General features: G+C 37.7%; 1 protein-coding gene across 2 annotated transcripts; it reads right to left on the reverse strand.

Moving 5' to 3' along the window:
* Positions 1 to 127: 127 nt before the first annotated feature.
* Positions 128 to 22,600, reverse strand: eps15 (epidermal growth factor receptor pathway substrate 15). Of its 2 annotated transcripts, none has more exons than XM_067512346.1 (25): positions 22,487 to 22,600; positions 19,746 to 19,787; positions 18,980 to 19,069; positions 18,839 to 18,886; positions 18,640 to 18,735; positions 18,329 to 18,391; positions 17,808 to 17,933; positions 17,406 to 17,465; positions 16,775 to 17,017; positions 16,375 to 16,520; positions 15,695 to 15,851; positions 14,662 to 14,744; positions 12,191 to 12,263; positions 11,133 to 11,294; positions 10,773 to 10,970; positions 10,205 to 10,618; positions 9,918 to 9,998; positions 9,435 to 9,594; positions 9,111 to 9,155; positions 8,549 to 8,946; positions 8,108 to 8,177; positions 7,875 to 7,945; positions 6,679 to 6,814; positions 6,365 to 6,576; positions 128 to 2,214 (listed from the first exon to the last, which is right to left on the reverse strand). In XM_067512346.1, the coding sequence occupies exons 1-25, from the start codon at positions 22,511 to 22,513 to the stop codon at positions 2,074 to 2,076; spliced, it is 3,342 nt and encodes a 1,113-aa protein (XP_067368447.1). In that variant the 5' UTR covers positions 22,514 to 22,600; the 3' UTR covers positions 128 to 2,073. The 2 variants fall into 2 exon arrangements, with proteins under 2 accessions (XP_067368447.1, XP_067368446.1); XM_067512345.1 differs by having other exon boundaries at positions 11,103 to 11,294.
* Between the last annotated feature and the right edge of the window lie 447 nt (positions 22,601 to 23,047).

Here is a 23,047-nt window from a genome sequence, read left to right on the forward strand (position 1 = left end):
AGATTTGCCTTCAGTGCTGTATTGTTGTTAACGATACCTTTAGGGGAAACACCCTCTAAACACCTGTTCCAACACTGGCTGTCGAAGATATTAACAATGTAAAGGAAAAAAAACATCCAAGAAAAACTTCACATTTAATATTTATTCTGTTTCAATTAAATGCATTACATGTTCTGGCCAAACCTCCCAATATTGATCTCTCTTACATGTTAGAAAATACAAAATAAAATACAATTAGCTTGAGTTCTAAAAAGCCTTTAAGGGTAAGCCAAGAAACATAAGTGGTTTTTAATTTGTCAAATTCATAATCTGTAAAAAAGGACATTAACGTGTATTGGCCTTTAAATCTGACAACAAGACCTTAAACTGTAGGACAACACAAAGACTGAGCTGTGAAGGTCAAAGGCAGAAAGAAATTTACAATAAACACAAAATGAAACATGAGACTGCACTCGGTAGGAAGTGCCGTATCAACCACAGACAGTAAAGTGGTTAAACAAGAGAAGAGGAAACTACATGATGCTCCTCACTCTAAACAACAACAAAAAAGTCAGGAGTCCAAACTGTTGTGCATTGTTTGGTCAGAAATGAGTCCAGAAAATTAAAAGCAAAGGCTCCCTCCTCTTCAACAAGGTCGTCAGAAACCACCCGCCACATTTATGGAAACAGTGTTAACTTCATTTTCCGGGAGAAGAAGAATCACTGCTGTGTAGGTGTTAACAGGCACAGGGATCCAGTGCAACAGGAGCCTATGTCTGCACAGACACACTAAACTTTTACTGACTCTTTGTAAAAAATCCAGTTAGCTTGTCAGAGAGGGAACATCTCCTGGAAAACTAAAAACAAGGCCAGACAAACGCTAACAAAAGAAGCACCAAAAGTGGCAACTGGGCCCAACTGTGACATGAATATTGAATAATCAAGGAGATTCATAATGCACGTCTTTCTCTTAAAGCGTCCAGTAAACATCCACGTTGCTGGAACTTCACTGAGTAAGACACTCTTTTGCAAGACTGCTCTGTGAACCTGACCTCAGTATGGAGGATATGGATCAATCTGAATTAAGAATTTATCAATTCATGTATTGTATAAGTAAACAAAGTGGGCTTGGTATCTGTTCAACAGCCCAGTTTGCATTTTTAAACTCATCCAAGTCCGGTAATGCCACGAGTTTTGCAGCTATATTTAAGCAACAAAAAAATTTCAGAAAAAGTATAAGATAATTAGTATTTGGGCAACAAAATTACAATTACAATTAGAGCTGCATTGTTTAAATCTCATATGATTATGTGTTGCATTATAACAAATGCGCTGGTCTAAAAAAACAGTTTTAATCTTGTTCTGTGAATTCTGGTGTAGTGTGCCCTGACTTAATGCAAATTAATATATAGATGTTTCAGGGATGTAGTTCCATTCCTTTCACTATCTCACAAAAAAAAAAAAAAAAAATTCTGATGCTGAACAAAGCAATGGAGTAGAAATATTTCTAAGAAATTAAAGTATCTATAGGTTGAAAGCCGCACAGGGTTTGAGCCATTGTAATATAAATCTGCACATGCACTTCACATATCAAAGGACTGGTAACTTCCAGTTATATTTAATTAAATCCAAAATAATTTTAAAGAAAGAACTGAGATTTAATAAAGTGTAGTGAGTTTGGTTAGTGGATAAAGTCCTCTGACAACACAACTTCACACAATAAATTACTATCTGAAGAGTTAATGTGGCAGCCTTTGTAGCCTGGTTTTGGAAATAAAAACAGAGCATCTCTAAATCCATATACACCATATTTCATTCAACATTCTTTAGAGCAAACAACCTATCTTGGTTCTCTTCCTTAAACGACATCACAGAGACCAACAGGATGGAAAAATGCATATGCCAGTGAACAATGAAAACAGCCTGGGGAGAAGGGTGTACAAAGATTCAGAGATAGGTTTCTTCTAGGAAAGTCTCTTGATGGGGTCAGCAGGTGCTGCTGAATCAGTCCCATACAGTCCCCACTTTGCTTTGGTGCTTTCTGGACTAGGCTGAGCCAAGCCAGTGGACAGGAGGAAGATAGGAATTGAGGACTCAAGAGAGTTCAGACTTGCTGAGAGCGATGGCGAGCTCCAGGTCCTCTTGCTCCTGCTGGGTGAGCCTGGCAAGTCGTTCCTTTTCCTCTCGCTCGCTCTCGCGCTTTGCCCACTCTATCATATCTTCCTCTGTTGGATACTACTCCATAGACACAGCGATCAAACACACACACACACAAACACAACAAGGGGAGGGAAAGAAGAGCAGATGCAAAGAAAAAGATAGAGAGTAACACACACACACACACACACACACACACACACACACACACACACACGTGTGTAGTTAACAAATTCATAAAGATGCCTGATGTCTGAGCCTGTTGTAAATAGAGTAGCTCCTGAAAACTGAACCACCTGCAAACCCAAATACTTAATGAAAAGATGAAACCAAATTAAGCAACTCTTGTACATTTCCCACCATAACGGGAAACCCAATACAAACGTCACACAAGAGCTTTTAAAGATAGTCTTCTCTTGTTTTTAAGGCAGAGGGAGTCTAAGAGTATTTTAAAGATGAAGGTAGAGCATCACAATGCTCCAGCAAACAGCAGCTGAAATTAACCATAGGGGTAAAGACACAGGACATTTCTCCACAGCTTTGTGCAAGACTTATTTAATCTATGTCCAGGAAGATTTAATATTAAGGTGGGCATACAAAATATTTACAAAATAAAACAGTTTCTAATCTACATAGTGTTTACTGACTTTTGCTTCAGTTGGTTTTTTGAATTCATTGGTCATTCTACTAAAAACATCTGAATGTGAGGCAGCCACAATTAAAAAAACAACACAAAAAAAGTGTGATAGAAATGTCACTCAGTCTATGATCTACGACTCTTTTAATCCTCTTAGTAAAACATGGCCAATCTAGGAGGAAACTCATTAAAGGCATTTACATTTTCCTCGATGACAGATGATCACAAAGAGAGTTGCAGACTTTGGCCGACAGGCATGTGTCACTGCATATTTTGAAAAGGCAGCGAATGAAATGAAGTAAACCCTGGTGTCACCAGTTGAGTGAAAAATTTTGCTTCCCATTGAGTTGAGATGGCAAAAAGACTAAAACAAAGAATGTTTTTTCTGTCAACATAATATTTAAAGAGCATTCAGCTATTATAAATGTTCATCATCAGAAGTGACAACAATGGTCAAGGAGTGTAAAAAAAATGATGTTAAGATAAAAAACAATTAAAGTAAAAATAATGACTATTCATCCCTCTGGATAAATGATCTAGGTAATTAAGTTTAATATGTCAAAAAACAAAACAAAAACACAAGTGTCAACACTTAATGCTTTATAAGAGCACCAGGTGTGCTACTTTGGGGTTGCATTTCAAATTGCAAGGAGCAGCCTCCAGCAATTTGCTGTAGGCAACAAAAATGACCCCATTCCCACAGTCAAAGTGCCTTTGTGATGATGTGTGTGTGTGCAAGTACGAAAATTTTGTAAACAAAGGTTCCTACTATTATTTAAAAAGCTAAAAATGAAGAGGCAGTAGATTCAAGTAAGAATCTGATCCAAAGCAGAAAGCAAAGTCAACTCAATAGTGGTTTTTAAACAATCCTTAAGCATTTTTGTTCTGATGATGAAGGAACATTTTTACTAGCTGAATGTGCTTTAAATTATGTTGATAATAAAAAGCTTTGTTTCACTTTTTTGCCATTTCATGGTAAGAAGATGCAGATTTTGTAGTCAAATTTAGTCATGTGACCAAAGTCACATCTTCCAGAAAGTAGTAAGTGGGTTAATCATTACACAGAGCAGACATGCAGACATACACTATGCCAACATTATTCTCAATGGCAGACAGAGACATTGCAGGTCATATGGTGTGTAATAATCTATGCATAGGAAAGTAGGTGCTGCTGACATTCACAAATAGATATTTGAAGCTAATGATTTCTGTGTACAGTTTGCAGAACATGCATGATGAGACACAAAGGATTCAACAGAGGACATGCATTTTTCATTTTTAGGGGATATATAATTTTTTTTTTTAGATTTTTATATTACTGCAGTGCACAACAAAAGGACTGATGCCTATTAGTTTTTACTAAAAACATATTGGTGTCAGATTATGTTTATCTGTGCTTTAAGGCAAAGCTGATGTGCTTTGATGTGGATCTATCAAAATACTTCAAAGGACCATTAAGGTATTTGTGCAGGTTTTAGCCCATTTAGTGCAAATAATCAACATTTTTATTACTACAAATTATTATCAAAAGCATAACCCACTGTGGAAAACTCAAGCTATGTTCCTACTTTACGGGTTTATTTCACTGCTGTATAAAAATATTTAAATATTAGCTTGCACAGACATGTTATGTCAAAGATGCATCTTTGGGATATCATGTTCTGGTTGACTGATAATTTCCACAGACATTTGTGATGTCTCAACTTTTATTACTGTTAAAATTGCAGAAATAACAGGAATTAAATGAAATGTAGGTAATCTTAAATTTAAAGCAGCTTTGTAAATGTTTTAGCAATAATATAAAAATAGTCATAATGTATAATAAATGAACTGAAAATGCAAAAATACTTTGATCCTTTAAAGCTCTGGGATTTGCAGAATGTGATGTCATATATGCACATAGAGGCCAGAGATGGTGCCCTTGATTTAACTCTTTATTTAAATGTTACAGATGTGTAAAGACAAAAATAGAAAGAGAGAGAGAATATAGGTGACCTGTTTCTCTGCAAAACACTGGCGACCTGACAAGGGCTGAATAAATTGGTAAATGACGTAATGAATGAGTGAACAGACAAAGATGGATGGAAAAATAAATAGTGGCATGAGTAGAGGGGGAAAAACACTGATGTGAGGAAGGGCAAAGGCACGGGGTGTGAGTGAATGACACACAGCCAATCAAACACACAATGAGTGCGTGGAAGTCAGGGGTCAACGAAAACATGCAAGTGCAGGCACCAGAATCAATACTGTTTTTTTAAATAATACTCATCCATCCCAAATTCAACCATGACAGTACATTTTTATGAAATATTAAAATTGGAAGGATTTTATCACTGTTTCCAATTTAATTCTGGGATAGTGGGTCACTACCCAAGTTGAGAAACTTTCCAGTTTGCTTTAATAATAATAATGATTGCATCTTTTCTATTATGAATGTTAGGTAGGCATTGTGCCTGTAATATTGGCACATAGAAGAAAAAAGAAGGGGAAATGTAAAATTTGCCTGTCCCTCTTGGTTAAGCAGTATAATTACTGCATTAATAATACTGTATTTGTAAAAGGGATTTACTGACAAATTAATTGGTCATTTATCTAATTTGCTACAAAATATTAACAAGTGAGCAAAACACTGATAGCTTCATAAAACCTGAAAGGCAGAAAAAGTCTGAAATGGGAACTCAACTGAGATGCAGCAGACATGACTTCTTATTTAATAAAGGTCAATCGATGTAATAGCTCATACTGTAGCTGAGCAGAGTCAGCACATAAAACCTGAGCCCAGTCACTGACCCCAGAATAACCAGTACACACTGGCAGCCTGGTAGCAGTAGAGAATTTACCTGACACACATTTGCAGTGTTAATTGTTCACAACATGTGAAAAACAATGTAAATTTATACTAATTATGGAAACTTTGCACATGCATAGGATGTAATGTCCGTGTGCTGAGTTGGGATGGCTAGCAAAAGCCAAATACATGCAGCTTCTTATCTCTCCATTCACTGCCAACCATTACAAAGGATTTGGTATCATACATATAGATTTCATTAAATTATACCAGAACTTATGTAACTGCACATAAGTTGTATAGTTACTATAATTCTGTATGATAATATTGTAAATATGCAATTGATATGACATTTCTTCATAATGTAACACAGTACAACTTCAATCATAAGGCTGTGCATCAGAAAGTGCAACAAAAGTTAATTCAAGTATCTTTACAAGTCAAAAAAATGCAGCATTGATTAAAAAATATACACCGGCAGCAGAACAAATACAAGAAAACAAACTAAAAAAATTAAAAGATGTAATAGCAGCAGCATAATCCAAAAAGCTGAAGTTAATCAAATGCACATTAATGTAGCAATAAGAAACTGTGCTACCAAGTAACAATACATAGGCTGATTAGTTCACTTCTTTAGGACTTTCCACTGGCAGTGTATGGAGAGATGTATAAAGCTGACATGATTTGCTTGGTGGCTGTAACCTGATGGAACAACTAGATGAGATTCATTAGCAGAAAAACAGAGAGGATGTCTATTGAGAATCAGTTGGAAGTGAGGAAGAGGGCGAGAGGGAGGTGCTCACTTTGTCAAAGCTGGCAAATCGGTCAGACTCCCGTATGCTGTGATGAGGGGAGGAAGGGGCAAAGGGGTCAGCTAAAGGATCCTTGGCAGGCAGGGAAGAGGAGGAGGTGGAGGTGGAAGTGGAGGAAAGGTCTCCGGGAGGATGCGGGAGCAACTGCCCTCGTCTATGGAAGGAGTCAGACGACTCTGTCCTGGAGACGGACGATCTCTTACCTGGACAGGTGAGGCATAGACATACACACACATGCACTTATAAAACATTGATATGTCTGATAGCAACACAGCACATTTTTTTCAAGATGAACTATTACTGACCTGGAGGTGGAGGAGGGGGTCTAGTTGGTGTACCCGTCTTTGGAGGCAATGCTGGGGGCACATCAGTGCTGGCAGACTGATTGTCTTCCTTGAACAGGTTATTATTGTTGATACCAAACTGGTCAGAACCACTTGACTGAAACATAAGGTTCACGTCAAATCAAATAAATTCAGGTATTTGCAAAAAAATAAAAATAAATAAATAAACTAGTCAGAGATGTAGAGTGGAGGAGAAATTACAAATCCAATTCCAGAAAAGTTCAAATGCAATGATTTGCAAATCATCTGAAACTGTGACTGCAAAATGTACAAACAAGTGAAAAATGCATGTTTAAAACACAGGTTGTGAAAACTCAAGAACTACAAATTCTGCCGCCTTCTCCGAGCCAGAGCTCATTTAAAATGAGATGAAGTAAAAAACTGTCCTGTGGTCTAACAAGGCAAATTTGAAATACTTTCTGGGACAATCTGACTTGTTATCAGCACACAGTTCGATGCCACATAAATGCACCTATCATTGGTAACGTGCACATTTGAAAAGGCTTCATTAATGCTGAACTATATAGAGGTTTAACAGAAACCCTGCCATACTCCTTAATGTCATTACATGTACATAATGTCAAACCATATATAAGTTGAGTGTTGTTCAAAGAAAAGGTGACAACAATATGGTCAAAAGTCTTTCTGTCCTCAAATTCAAAAAGGGAATAGACTGAAATATCTTCTTCTTTCAAAAACAGCCTCTTAACTTCTCTGGAAATTTTGTTTTTTATATTTGCTTGACACTGTCATTGTACTATAGTATACATTTCCATCAGTGGATATTTGCACAGATCTTTTGAGGTTAAGAAACACAATGCAAAGATATTCTGATGTGTCTGCCTGGCTCTCATACCTCTTGCATTTCAAATAATTTGACATGTTACACAACATTTCAAAAAAAAAAAGTTCAGTCAGAAATTCCCCTCAAGGGGAAAATTATACACACATGCTCCAGCTGTTTCCTCCCAAAAACCACAATACACTCGCCAACTCTCCAACAGACTTCTAGCTTGAGTCAATCAATGTTCTGGTTTACAGAAATGAGTTTCTACTTCCGCAGACTTAACTGACAGTTTATGACTTGATATAAAGCGTGTTTCACTCCACTAAGTGCCAACTGAGCACTGTGTGAGTTACTGAAGTCTGAAAATTACCTTTGTCAAGGCACTAAAATCTGCAAAGCCTCCTCCAAATGATTCATTACCAAACACAGCAGCAAACGGATCTGAAACACAATATCACAATGGATCAACCTATGAAAATAACAACAGTCATACATACACTGTACTTTAAATCTTTTGCAATGAAATACATTTAAAATTGTGTTGGTTTGAACAGATGCAGTGACCTCTTTCCCCAGAGGATGGCGCCATGCCACAAGCTGTACCTGGATCTGAACTGGAGCTTACTGTGGTACCACCTGGAGCAAATGGGTCATTGGTTGATATATTGTCCTTCTAAACACAGAACAAAAAAAATACTTGGAATAAGTTCAATAAACTCTTGTGTACATGTACAGTTAATGTAAGAGTCAATTTTGTACTACTGTTGCTCTGCAAAAACCACAATATTTTTCTCTTGTTTCAATTGTTTTCCAGTGTATACTGATTAATTATCACATTATAAAATAGTTATTGTATAAAGAAGTGATTTATAGATTGTATAGAATTTACACTGTCTAAAGAATATGTAACTGTAAATTGTAGATTTAGTAGCGTACAACAAAATGTTCAGTTTAACTGCTTTGGACTAAATATAGTGTACAAGCTGTTGTTAGTTTATAAAACGTGCCTAACTAACATTTGATTTCACTGGAATGTCTACTTACCACTGCCGGATCAGAGCTTGGAGGAGTGCAGCTGAAGGGATCTGCCCCTCCGTCCTGAGAGCCAAAAGGATCTGCTTCTGCCATGGCATTCACTTTGCCTACAAACAGATCAGACTCAGCCAGGCTGCTCCCCATAGAGCTGAATGGATCCTTGTTTGCCAAGGCTTGGTTGGTAGGTTTAGAGGTGAAGGGATCAGGACCTGCTGCTGGTACACCTGTTGTATCATTTAGCTTAGCTGCAAACAGGTCCGGTTCTGGCATGCCAGGAGTGGTACTGAACGGGTCAGCAGAGGCAGTGAAAGGGTCCTCAGAGGAAAACTGGGTGCTGGAGGTCTGTGTGAAAAAGGAGTCAGCAGCAAAGGGGTCTGACCCTTTGAATGGATCTCCTCCGAATGGATCTGATTAACAAACACAGAATTTGTAAATGTTATGATTGAGAAAGTGTGCACAATGCCATTTAACACATAGCACACAGTAGACTTTCTGAGATTTGCTTTATATGAAAGAGTGTAAGAGTGCGTCTCTTAATCACAATCTGACAAAGACATGACTGAGAATTCACCTGCAACATCTACTTTTCCAAAAGGATCATCTTTGAATGGATCATCTACAAAAGAAAAAATATCTTCAGATTGACAAGGTTAACATTTTAAAGGCTTTGATAACTAACCATTATTTTTACTTATGAATTTTTAAAATGAAACTAGAATAGTATTATATTTAACACTTAATAACATGATTTGTGCACATAAAACCATTTAAAACTGAAAAAAGAAATCCGGACTGAACCTATAAAATAAATATATTTAAGTGGTGGCACAACTCCACACAGGGGGAACCTCAGTTTGAGCCGTTAAATCATTTAATAATATTAGTGAAGACTTACGGTCAGTAAATGGGTCTGAATGGAAAAAATCCATATCAGGCAGGGGGGGGGGGCTGGTCTGGGGTGGCATAGAGTGACCGACTAGAGGTGGTAATGAGGAACATGTTGTTTCTGGGGACTCGCTTGGATGCTGTTTATTCTCTGGTTCTGGAGACGCAACCTATTCAACATTGAAAGGATAAGTTAAATAAATAAAAATAAATAAATGACATGAAGTCTGAATCCATGCCACACATTTCTATTAAAAAATGTCCTGTATTTAGATTGACCAACACACGATCACATTATCATTACATGTTTCTCCTTTTTGGGTCACTCTGAAGATGTTGAAATACAAAAGATTAGGTCACTGCTGTGTCTGAACATGCTGACACAAGGATCCAGCATCCATAACCAAGCTCCTCAGAGCAAAATTGGTTTCAGTAAATTCACTTGGATAAATGACACTTCTGAAAGTAATAAGTAATAATAATAATTCTATACCTTTAGTTGAGCCTCATCAGGTGATTCTTCTGCATCGTCTGGTATTTCTGAGGAGAGGTCAAATGAAGGGCTACCGTGTTCCTGAAAACATGGAGAGGAGAGTACAGCAATGACTAGTATTACTCAGAATTCATACATTACAGTTTATATTTGTAATGTTTAAAAAAAATTGCTGCTTAAAAACAAAACAACAAACACTACACAGCTGCGTTATGAAGTGATGATATGGTTTTTATAGCGGCTTCTTCACATTTATAAAAGCACTGACAACTGATTGCATTTCTTACCATAACAGTGTTCTCCCAGGGCTTGGCAAGGGTTGAAAGACTGTTATACAAATCAGAGGATGCTAGACTAGTATAGAGATCATCCAAGGCATCAGGTTTTGGCTTTTCCTCCTCCGGACCTAAACTCTCATCTTCCTTCTCATCTTCTGCTTCTCTCTCATTTATTCGTTTCTCTTGAACTGATTGTGCTTTCTGAAGATTGCACACAGCAGCTGGTTGCTCCTCTATCAGTTCTTTAAGCTGGTCCTCCTGGAAGAGGTCCTGCTGAAAGGGGTCCACCTGGTTCAGCTCTGCTGCGGGACCTGCTGATCCATTAACCATGATAGGAGAGCTGTCCTCCAGGGCTCTCTTCCAGCTAAGTTGGGCAGTCACCGACCTGTCTTCCACCCGAAGATCATTCAATTTCTGCTGAACCTAAGACAGATGATAGTGGAGGATAAGAAAGACAAGAACATGAAGAAAAAGAAAAGCGATATTGTTTTGGTAATATGTGTAATCTAGACCCCATGCAGAGAAAATATACTTTTTGTGGATGAGGCATAAATTGTGTAAATCTATTAAAACTGACTTGGGCAACTTGTGTGAAGGAGTCACGCACAGACTCCTGAAGAGGTGTGAGCTGTTCCTGAGCAGCCTGGACTTTTTCCTGCAGCCTCCTGCTCTCCTCCTGCAGAGTGAGCAGCTCCTCTCGGGCCTGGACCAGCTCCTCTTCAAAGTGACATATTCTCTGTTCCTGCTCTTCATGCTCCGACTGCAGTGATGAGATCTAAGATAGATGTAACCTTTTGAACAAGCTGGAAAATAACTCAGGAGATTCAGGAGGCATGTGACTGGATTATATCATTTATAAATACTATTTATTTGCCAATTCAATAATAAATAACTGTGGAGTACTGACATTAGTGGTGCCAACAATGGTAAACCCTACCAGTTGGGTCTCTTGGCTGGTCTGCTGGCGAATGTGAACCAGCTGCTCCTCTAGGGAGGCCTTCTGCTGGTCTAGCTCATCCAAGGCTTCCTGGACCCTAACACGCTGAGCCTGGAGCTGCTGCAGCTCCTCACTCTCCCTTGATACCTCATCTTGTAAGTCCTACATATTAAAACGAGAAGGCAAACGGTTAAATAAGTACAGTATGTGTCCTGTCTTTTTGCTTGCCATGATTTTTGCTGGGCACCTTCATTTCTTTAGACTAGTGATTAAACATACTCCTTTAGTAAAACCTTTAGTAGATGCAATTTGCATCTGGATTTGTTTCCATATGTACTGTGCAACTTACATGGGCAAACAACCCAAACAAGATCCGAACAAGTCTGAAGTAGAAGTAAACCCTTTAAAGATGAGTTACCTGATTAGAATTTAGCTTATTAAACTAATGCTTTTTACTTTTAAGCGATGCCTGCCAAAGTGTGAACAACTGCCCCCCACCCCCAAAGAAATCTCATAATTTGACAAAAATCTAAACTAAAACACAATAAACAATGTTCAATGTTCATGTTTCACAATCTGAAACTATTTGAGGCTCCCCTGAAGTGCAGCCAGGAAATTCAGCTACATCACCATGGGACTACAATAAGACTCACACCTACGTACATACTGACTAATACTGAATTTACAAAAGCAGAGCAGAAGAGACATTTAAGCCATCAGTTCCCAAAATAGTGCCCATTTCTCAGACTTATAGGAGAAAGACACACTTACACAAGAACACCAGACTCTTCCTCTCTGAGCAGCATTAACTGTGTTTCTGAACAAGCCTCTACTGTTGTCTGCTAAATGTATTACTGATGTCCAAAACCAGCATATTAATTTCAACACAAGTAAACAACCGCTTCAGGACCTACACCCATCTTACCAGCTGTTATGTCTGATGTGGATATTTTTTCGTACAAGAAATCTGCACTCTTTCTTTAATATCTTTATAACCATAAATGCTCACTGTTCTGGGAACAAGCATAAAGTCACACACAGAAACAGTCAGATCTTACCTGTACTTCACTGCTGCGCCGTCTGATGGCCTCCTCCTTCTCTTTGATCTCCTCTTCTACAGAGCTCTTCTCCCTGGGAGTCCAGCATAATAGATAAAAATAGAGTATTTAGCCACCAAGGACAGAAATAGTAGACCTGGTTCTCTGAGAGTACCCAGCCCGAACCGGCTCCTTGCTGAACATCCTTCACTCTGTCCCTGAACCATCACCACCTCCTCTCCATGAACAACCATGTCGTGAAATCACAACTCGAAATTATAGGGAACCACTTAAATGCCTGCAGCTACAAGCAGGTGTATGTGTAATGCAATAGGATTAAAGACTGCAGAGCTGCAGGTGCAGAGTACTGTAAGTGTGATGACGGTGAATGTTGAAGAAAGTGAGCATGTGCTTACTCACTCAAATGTGTGGAATTGAGGAGTGAGAAGCGTATCGCTTCCAGTAAGGTGGAGAGAGGAAGAGAGGGAGGAGGGAAAAGTGATGATGAGCCAAACTACAACATCTGTCATTTGTTCTGCCTGTGTGCTCATCCTCACCATTTCATCATTTGATCCACTTAACCAGAGAGAGAAAATAAAGAGATGGGTGGGCAGGGAAAGAACGCATGCATTATTACTTATGTGTAATTGACAATTATAGATTTTCATTTTATTTTTTTTATTATTATTAATAAAAAGGTCCAAACTGAGCTTAGCCAAAAAATAACTATTAGCACAGACCTAAGTATCCATGTCCAGCAAATATACATAAAGTATGACATTTTGTTTGTTTTTAACTCAAGATTTGTAAACATTGATGCAAAAAGTCCCTTGTCTCTAGATGCCACAGCCTACAAATGTGTGATGTAAATGTCCTTGTTAGGATAATGCTGCCAATTTAAAAATTACTCATACATTTTAGATTATAATTTCTTTTACATCAGTAAATGTTACATAGATGTGTTGTCACAAGTTTACCTTGTAGATGACTAAAATAAGCACAATTATATTAATGAAACTACACTCCTAGTCTCGTCTTACCCATCATCTTCAAAATAACAATCATCTTTCTCATTTTTGGGAAAAGGTCAGTGCCACATTTTGAAGCACTCATACACATGTATCATCTTCCTCTTGAGGAGCCTCTCTATAACCCTGCTCTATGTCTCTTAGTTTCTATTCATTTTTCTTACCTCCCTTTCCATCCTCAACCAGCTGTCATATACTATGTGTGTGTGTCAAAAGGTACGGGGTTGAGATGGTTGGCTTGTTTCCCACTTCTCATTCTTAGCTTTCATAAATAGAGAAGCTAAATTATATTAAGTTGTGAAAATTAATGTATAACATCTGATACTGATAACCAATCCCCAGTGACACTAAATTTCCATATAAAATGTATGCAGAAAGATATTTGCATCTCATTTTACAAAGATGGAAAAAATCATCAATTGATGAAAAAATAATACCAGTTGTGTTATTAAAGATGGCAACAAGTATAAGTAGGTGTTTTGTGTCTTTCTGGAAATTCGTTGCATAAAAATACAAAAATAAAAACAGACAATAAATATGTTCAAATTACTTAACTTTGAGCTAGATCAAGTCACTCAAATGTTATATAAATGCAAGAGGATGTGAATCCATGAAGGGAAGTGTGTATTGAATATTTTATTTAACACTCTGCTTCCCTGTCAAACAGCAGAAACATTCACAGTAACTAAGCTTTATAGCCCATAACTGTGTTTGGTCACCTGCAGCAAAACCCCAAATGTTTTTTTATTTTATTTTATTTTTTACCATGAAGCAGTGGGTGTGGGTGTTTAAAGAACATTCAAGAGTGTCAGAGTGATATAATCTAACTGAAACTATATTAAACAATTTCATTCAGAGTGGATCCCAAGTGCCAACCTTAGCTAGGACAAGCACTAAGTATAAACCACTTCAATTGTAGAATTTATTTGGACAGTTGAACCAAATTGATATTACGGCAGTTGTATATAAAACTGAATTCCAATTTCTGTTGCCCTGTTGAGTGTTGGATATTCTTCCATAATCACAACACCACACTACTTCTACAGTTGTCTAAGGGAAATAGTGCATCCTGCTGTTCAGTACCAGACATACACGCTGACCTCAAACTTCATTTAAAAATGTATTTTTTTGGGGGGGGGGGGCATGTGTTATACCGTGATTGCTACATGATGCAATGTGATGCGGATACTCTCATCGATTGTTTTACAAAAGGCACGGCCATAAAATCAGGGCCTCACTATAATGTCCTTCATTGAAGAGTATTCTCATTGTTTAATAATGTTTAACTGACTTAACAGTAGAAAAAATAAATGTAAAAAAAAAATCCGGCTTTTAGTATAAGTACAGACTTCTTTTTTGTCTTTTCATGAACTGTGCCAAAATTTGGACAAGTATGGCTTAACAAGGAACACGCATTACATTTACCAATTTTAAATAGAATTTAAAAAATTACAAAAACATTACCTTTGTAGTTCAACAATCTCATTACTGAGAGAGTCCAGCTCCTTGATGGCTGAGAAGTCAGCTGCCAGGTTGACCACACTGTTCTGGAAAGAAACCAGGCAGAGGACAGATAATTAATGGATTAAACTCATTGCTACAAATAAAACACAATCACAAAAACTACCCCTTCATCTGGGAAAAAAACAAAACTATTACAGTCTAGTCTTACTTTTTAACACTAGAGAAAATGGCAAAATCCCTTATGTTAAATAAGAGAGCTATGCTGATTTACATAAATGACACTTGACAACTGCTGTAGAACGGATATGAACTGGAGGATGACCAACATAATGGCAGAGATATGGGCAGGATATTAGAAATGTAAAGGTTGTTATACGAGAGAAGCTCTGGGTCAGAGAGTTTTGTTTTAATATATGCACTGAAGTGGATTGCATTGTAATATTTTCACGTAATATAAACGCTGCAATCAAACATTTATGTTTATGTGTATTTTAAACACTACAAGCCATTTTGTATCTATAGACAAGACCTGGTACTGTTGGTGCATCCCAAAATACTTCACAGGCTAACTAACCTCTGCTCTTGTCAGCTTGCCTATCTTGTATAAATGTAGAATAAAGTAATGTAGAAGTAAATTATGATCTCCACGACATACACAGATCAAACACATGAATATAGCCAAAAAAGGAAAATACAACTAGAGAAATTTGTAAAAATAAAACAATAAAAAAATAAAGAATAAGGAAAGGGTGCCTGTTTAAGTAATGAGATGCACCCGAGTCAGTAAACTACCCCACACTCACTCAGAATTGTTCCACTGCACATGTGACGTGCACAAAATGTAAGAAAGAGAAAGAAGTGAAAAAATTAAATGAGACAGTTAAAATGTTTATCCAAATGTACATACTAAATAAATGTACAAACCAAACATAAAAAAAACTTCCTGTAGGAATAATTACAGATCCAAAAAAAGCAATAAAATCCTGTTTAATAAGGAACAAAAAGGACTCAGGCAACACAGAGAACAACTTACCTGTCTGATGTTCTGTCTGTCTGATGGAGGGATCATGTCTGGAGAGAGGCTCTGTGGAGGGTCCAAGCCTTTAGTCAGCTTCTGATTGATTAGATGAAGAGCCAGGGCAAACTGCTCTCGGGTCAGTTTGCCTATGTCTCCAATGTCACAAAGCTCCCTGAGAGAACAGACACAGGTTACATAACAGAACAGTGATTTACACCTCAGGCAAAGGCTGATGGATCATGTTCAGGAGTTACGGAAGCCAATACACAGGACAGTCACAACAGGACAGGACATAATCAGATGTGTGAAGATAAAATCAATGTAATATTCTACAGGTCAAATGTGAAAGACACCACTGTGCAATAAGAACTACATCCCGCTCTAACACCACAAGTACTGTTCAATGATACCTTTAAAGACAGACATACAGTGTATGTTAGCTTCATGTATTCTCTGTAGATCAATAACCTAGTGTCTGTTGTAACCACAGATCTAATCCATCAATTGTTTGACCTGAAAGAGAATCCCTCTCATGTTCTTCCTGTTTTTTTTTCCTATTTAATGTGTGTGTGTTTTCTGGGGGCTTGAGTTCCTTTCGATACAAGATTCTGAATTTGAAAAAGTTAAATAATTGTGCCTTTTTTTTTTCTTACAGACAGGCAAGGGGACTAAAAGAGAATTTTGTAATTTCTTACCAGATACGTGCTAGTGTGGCAGAGGGCAGCCCAGTCTTAAGAAAGATATCTCTGACTTCAGGACCAGACACCAATCCGTCCATGTCTCCATCTGTCTTGTTGAACAGCTCATCATATTTGGCTTTGTCTGCTGGCAATACTACCCACTGCACAGGAAACCAAACAGGCTTCAAAACTAGCACCACATTTGCTTAATAAGCGAATTTAATAAAACCTACACTGACAACATAATACGTACTCAAAGCTCACTTACCTTAACACTCCCTCTCATCTTATTCTTTTGAAAAACGCACTGAACTAGCCAGTTTGAAATCATTTTAGATTTTTGTTGTTGCAGAAAAATGAAAGCCAAACGCTTTTTCAGGCGTGACAGGACAGGAGACACAGGTCTTGTACTCACAGGGGTGGCTGCTGGTGCTGGGACAGGGGCTGGAATGGGAGATGGAATGGGTTTGTGGGGGTGTGGCAGGGTCTTAGAGCCAGCGTGGGAGGAGCGACTGTCTTTAACAGAGGGTGGTGAGGGTAACAAGGGCATCACGGGAGGCACCGAAGGTTTTTTCCTCTTGGAGGGTGGAACCAGGGGAGGTGGAAGTGACATGGAAACAGGCTCTCCCTCCAGAGCTCTATACACCAGATACATGGCCTTGGAAAGGGGAACAAAAATCAATAATAAAAGACAATTATCAATAGATAATACTGCTGTTATTCAGTCTTCCACAGCCTGTTAAAAGCTTCCATAAATGTGTTTATAATATGAGCACATACATACAGTAATTAAGCATAAACAAAATGGGAGGAAAAAAAACATTAAAATCTATTGCTTGAGATACAATTTTCAGTAAAGATTAGGAAAAATAACTTTTTATTTTAGAATTATGAATGCCTGGAAAATCAGTGCAGTAATATACTTGGCGCAAAAATGAATACTGTATATTAACATAAAATAATAATAAAAAAATCTAAAACTCACTGAAGATAGTAAATATGTCTTGATGGTTTCTTTCTGTCAGTGATATTAGCTAATTTCTTACCACGGAAAATTCATCTTTGTCCAACATGCCATCTCTGTCGAGGTCACTGAGCTCCCACACCTTCAACACAGAAAAATAAATGTCTTTTAACATTTGTTAAGCACGCATCATTACACGGATATACATAAGGATGTTTCACCAAAAGGCCTGACTTACTACCAATTCTCACTTCCTCTGATTTTAGTTTTTATTCAAATGATTTTCACATCTTTTATTTCTTTGATTTCTCCATTGTGTTGTTTCATCTGTTGTCATTTAGACACTTTTTTTGTTTTGGTATGGGATGTTTTTATGATCTACTACTTAGGTTTTTAAAATACACCTGCTTATCCCATTCTGGTACTTTTAAAAGTTCATATCTCTTTTTGGTTTTTCCACTGCAAACTTTTTAGAGGACCATACCCTGCCGAGGATATCCACTGGCAGCTTGGAGTTGAGGAGGACGGGCTTGACCTTGTCCCCTGTTAGCATGCCACCAACTGGACCCAGACTGTCAAAGATAGAATCGAATTTCATCTTTTCCTCAGGCTGGAGAGAGGAAAACATATAAATAATGTATAATGATTTAAATATTCAAATTTGTATTCCTGATGGAGTTACTCTGAACAAATTACTCCAATAAAAGACATTAAGGCTACATTTGTTAAAGTTTCCACATTGTTTAACAAACAACAGAGACATTCAGGCCTGTCAGCTGTGAAAATAAATAATTGAAATTACTGTTCTGTTGTCACTCACATTACACTTTTATAGGCAGTTTCATTGAATGCTTATGAGTGCTTAAAAGTTCTGGTATTATACAGCTGTGAATTGACTTTACATTTCTATAGTCAAGGAATTACTTTTTCTAGCCAGTATTATGGCAAATTACAAATAAACACAGATCAGAAGTCATAAAGATAACAAACTTGTAAGTGCCTCACCTTGACAACCCAGGGTATGTCAACAGGGACTCCTCCTGCTAACAGCGGGCTGCTTGTGTCACCCTGGATGTCAACAAAACTCAGTTACTCTTTTTTGCAGTTTCAAAAATGTGCAGTTGTATTTCTGTGTTTAACTTAAAAATATACATTTACAGTATGTAATATGAAAGCAAAGATAAAAAGACAAAAAAAAAACTATTATACCATACAGTCAGAAGTGCTGAGTGTGTGGTATAACTGAGCTAAAAGTAACTTCAAATCAACAGACTTTACAGCAAGGGTAGCACCTGTGTTGAAGTGTACAGACTCACAAATTTGGGGGGAGGAACAGCCACATTAAGGCTCTTGAGTGCCACCTCCAGGCCATTTTGAGCACAAGCTACCAATCGCAATGCTATGAAGAATTGCTGAGGGGAACAGATGCAACAATATAGAACATAAACCTTAAAAACACACAATGCATATGAAAAAGCAAATGAATTCTGAAGTGGCTTCACAATGAATTTGTACCTGTTTGTTAAGAAAACCCTTTCGTTCAGAATCTGCCAAATCCCAGATCTATGGAGACACGTGCAGTTTACACCAGTTATTAACAAAATAAAGAATAGAGACAACTGAGAAGTGTTGCTGCTGTGCTGATTTGTGGCTCACCTTCCCCAGGACCAGGTCAGCCAAGCCTGACCTCTTCAGGAACAGAGCTGCATCTCCTGCTGCCACCCGCCCACTGCCAGTTGGATCAACCTCCACATAAATAGACAAACACATGGTCATAAGAGTTTATATGCATCAACAGATCTACTTCTTATGCACTGCATTTATTTTTTGCTAGTTGCTTTAAACCACAGCACTGATAAAAGTTAACAGAAAAGCTAATAAGTGATTTATTAGCCTTATGCAGAAGAGGAGCAAATCTAAGAATAAATATAAATTCTAAGAATTTCTCAGTTTGAATCTCTGATTCACTTAATAAGAATACTGACGATGAACCAAAGCTTCCTCAGAACGCTATTAGCTTGCCATCAGATCTGTCAGTAGTCTTTCATGAAGCTCACAGCGAGCTGCCCGTTGCGTTGATCAAAGGGTAACATTATTAATTCATAGAGATACTTCCGCTACTGGACAGTGAGACTGCATCTGATAGTAGACAAGAGAGATCACTGCTCACTGCAGCACTACGGTTTAATAATGCAGGTAAATAACCTAGTTTAGAATTTAAAGCGTCAATGGATCCAAAATTTAAAAAACATTTTCTAATCAGCTTGAACTTAAACACGTCAAATAATTGTAATGAAATTACTGTGTCATAATAAATGAACCATGGTAAATGTATTAGTCATAGTCATATTTAAAAAATAAACACAATAGTTACACATTTATAAACAACAAAGTGGGCTGTTATGGAAATATATTTCAATACCTGTCGATAATATTTGTCATATATGGGATTTCCACTGGAGAGCTGTTAAGAAAGACAAGATTCTATATTAAAAATAGTTTACAGATTTAATGCAACCAATGACAATGTTACATTAGTAAGCTTCTTGTAAAACTAATACAACCACACTTTTGCCCCTTATTGATTTATGCATAAAATCCCCAAAATTAACCTGAATATTATAAGACAGAGTAAAATAATATATTCTTATACTGCACATTCAGTGTAGAACTTCTGATGGAAGCAGGCAGGGAAACTACAACCAATCTGTTAAAACTTTATTTTTAACAGATTTTTAACATTATTTTTCATCATCATGTGCATAATTGTTTGTCAGTTATCCAAATACACATGCGTGTTAAATGTAATAACTACTGAGACAGAATGAACAGACACAACATTTAATTAGGAAAATATTGGCTCTAAAAGCACAGTTTCATCATGGAATAAAACTAAGTGTTGGAGTTTTTAACTCAACAGATACAGAAAAGCTTGTGTTAAACATTAGTCTAAAAGTCACATTTATTCAATTAACAATGATACAACCCCAAAGAAACCATCAAATGCATTTATAGAGGTGGAACTAGTGGTATTCTGCTTGATAAATCAATGAAACATTAAATCAATCATTATATTTATTGCTGATTAAGTCTTTGATGGCATACTAATAGAGTCAACATTTCAGCACATAATTACACTATTGATTATATGGAAGGCCTGTAATGTTGTGATTCCTGGCAAAGTAGTGCAATATCATTGCAGTAATAAAATTTACTAGACCATTGTTGTAGACCATACAATTAATCTGCAGAAGTCAAAATGATGTTGGATGTTTCTGCTAAATTGGACAACATTACTAATGATCTGTGAGTTTTCTGGCTTCAGAATACAGGCAGCGCTTCCCAAGTTTAGTGATGGCCATCTTTAGACAGTTACAACAGTGTGTCACAGATAAGTAACGTTCTGTCATATCCTCCCTGAACATCCCCTTTCCTCTGTTAATATAACGCTCCACTGCTGGGCAGAGCAGGAAAAGACTCAGCATTTGCTTCTTCATATAGTTAAAACTGAGAATTGGTTCTGGCAGTTTTAAATCGACAGGTGCACTGAAGGAGGAAAGGGGGGGTGGACAGTAATTGTTTAAACTGTGAATCAGCTGGGGAGTGGCCGTGCAACCAGTGAGTAGAGCGGGATTTCAGTTTCTTCATAGAGAGGCACACAAAAATAACTTGCAAATTTAAAACAAAATCAAGAAGAGGGCTAGGTCATGCATGGATGACAATATTGTTACACACTAGAAGAAAAAAAAACAGGCTCACCACAGCTATTTTTCAGCTTTGTTAACTGTCAATTTATAACAAGATAACACTCATCTGTCTCTGGGCAGTGGAACTTGTTTTCTGATATACAATAGTGTGCCTGGAACTGTTGGTGGCTGTAACACTATGGTCATTGTACTGGGGACTCTTTAAATGAGCACTGAAAAACAAACACCCTCAATCATTCCCCAGCACCACTATTCAAAACTACAGCAGACAATGATATACACTTTAGTGGAGGTGATACACAAGTCCAGTTTGTTCTACATAATGAACTCTAATGCACCCATGACATTAAAACATTAGTGTAAGTGGCAACACCAGACTGCAGTTCCATGTTTGGATGATCAGATGGAAATGCTGACACAAACAACTTCACAGTACTGTGAACTGTCACAACACAGAGAAATCAGAGAAAAGCACATTTCTGTTCTGAGAGATAATGATGGTGGCTAACAGCTTCTGATTGTTGTCACAGGCAACAGTGGCTCAAGTAACAAGTCTATGCTGTATACTACTTATTACACCTGACTACTACCTGCAGAATCACCAATTTAGTGTGCAAATAAACAAATGTTCACATGAACTGCAGCATTTGCTTTAGCTAGCACCAAACTGACATTTTGTGTCAGCAGTGATGGCTCACTTCCCCTTTTTTGGCTTGAAAACATCTGTTAAGACCTTTCTTCTGTAAAAGTGGGAAGCTCGCACTATCGTTAGCTAACGGGCTAACAGTTAATGTTGTCTACTGAAAAGGTCATAAGGAAAAACACTAACCTAGTCATGGAAGCCTGCTTACTTCTAATAATAGCAATTAACAGATTGGATATTCAATATAAATACACAGCAAGCTATATAAGCAGCAAGCCAAATCTAAAGTCCTATATTATCCAATCCTACTGTAGGCTAGACTGGGAATGTGTGGAACTTGCTTTCTGGCGTAAAACACTGTTAGCAGAGGTTTGACGAAAAGAAATATGACAGTAAACCCACAACAGAGCCACACATGGGTTCCTCGTCTTAACATCTCTTTAGCCAGGGCCAACTAGCCTACAGCAAACAGAATTATACACGCTCCGAAACGAAACGGAACCCTGAAACGCCACAGGGCTTATCAAAACTTTGGAAAAGCGGCTCTAAAAACCAACCCTGCCTACAAACTAGCAGTTAGCTAGCAGGCTAGCTAGCTAGCTACGCCCTTACGCAGTCCCCAAAGAGATTAGGCAGAAACTTTTCCCAGTCACAGCAGCACTAAACTTCCGAAAAGAGGGACGAGAGTCGAGGTAAGCTCACGTCTCTACTGGGCCAGTCTCAATAACACTGCGGAAATGTGTCCGAGCTAGACAGACAAACGACACGAAACATAAATGTAATCGTTAGATTTGTGTTGGAAGCCAGTGTTACCTGAGTAAGAGACAGAGTGGCAGCCATAGTGTTCTGTTTCCCACTGCTTTCAAGCTGCCTGCTGCCAGACACAGACAGAGGCCGCTGAAAAACCCGGCGCTGGACCTGGACCACAGGAATATTCAAGCCTACAACTTGCCTAAAGTTGTAGGCTTTTTTTTAGGCAAGCAGGAGGCAGAAATAAACACACTGGGTCCACCCCCAAATTTATTTAATTTTTCCATTTTATTATTTTATTTAGTTTTACATTTCAGGAATGGGTTCACTATTTTTTAATTAAAGAAGTTCCCTTCTTCATACTAGTCATGAGCGTATACAGTGCAAGTAATGGGGGAGAGTATGCACAGCCCATACTGTGTGTATCTTATGTGAGACTTAAGTAGCCTAATTTATTAACAAGTGTTTAGTATTAAATTCCCTCTTTGTGTTTCCATGGATATAATTTCCCTTTTGAGTTGTAAGTATAAGTACTCAAGTACTGATTTTGAAGGTTGTGTTTAATGTAGCAATGTGTCAGCAACAACATAAAATAAGGCTATGTTTTAATGTTGTGGTGGACAT

This window comes from Channa argus, chromosome 8 (assembly GCF_033026475.1).
Source record: "Channa argus isolate prfri chromosome 8, Channa argus male v1.0, whole genome shotgun sequence".
NCBI classification, from domain to species: Eukaryota; Metazoa; Chordata; class Actinopteri; order Anabantiformes; family Channidae; genus Channa; species Channa argus.

Coding starts and splice junctions, on each gene's coding strand:
- eps15 (XM_067512345.1), bottom strand. CDS start 22,513: ATGGCTGCCACTCTGTCTCTTACTCAG. Junction 9,156..9,434: donor TTCAGACCCATTTACTGACC/GTAAGTCTTCAC, acceptor TTTCTTTTGTAG/ATGATCCATTCAAAGATGAT. Junction 2,215..6,364: donor GATTTGCCAGCTTTGACAAA/GTGAGCACCTCC, acceptor TCTATGGAGTAG/TATCCAACAGAGGAAGATAT.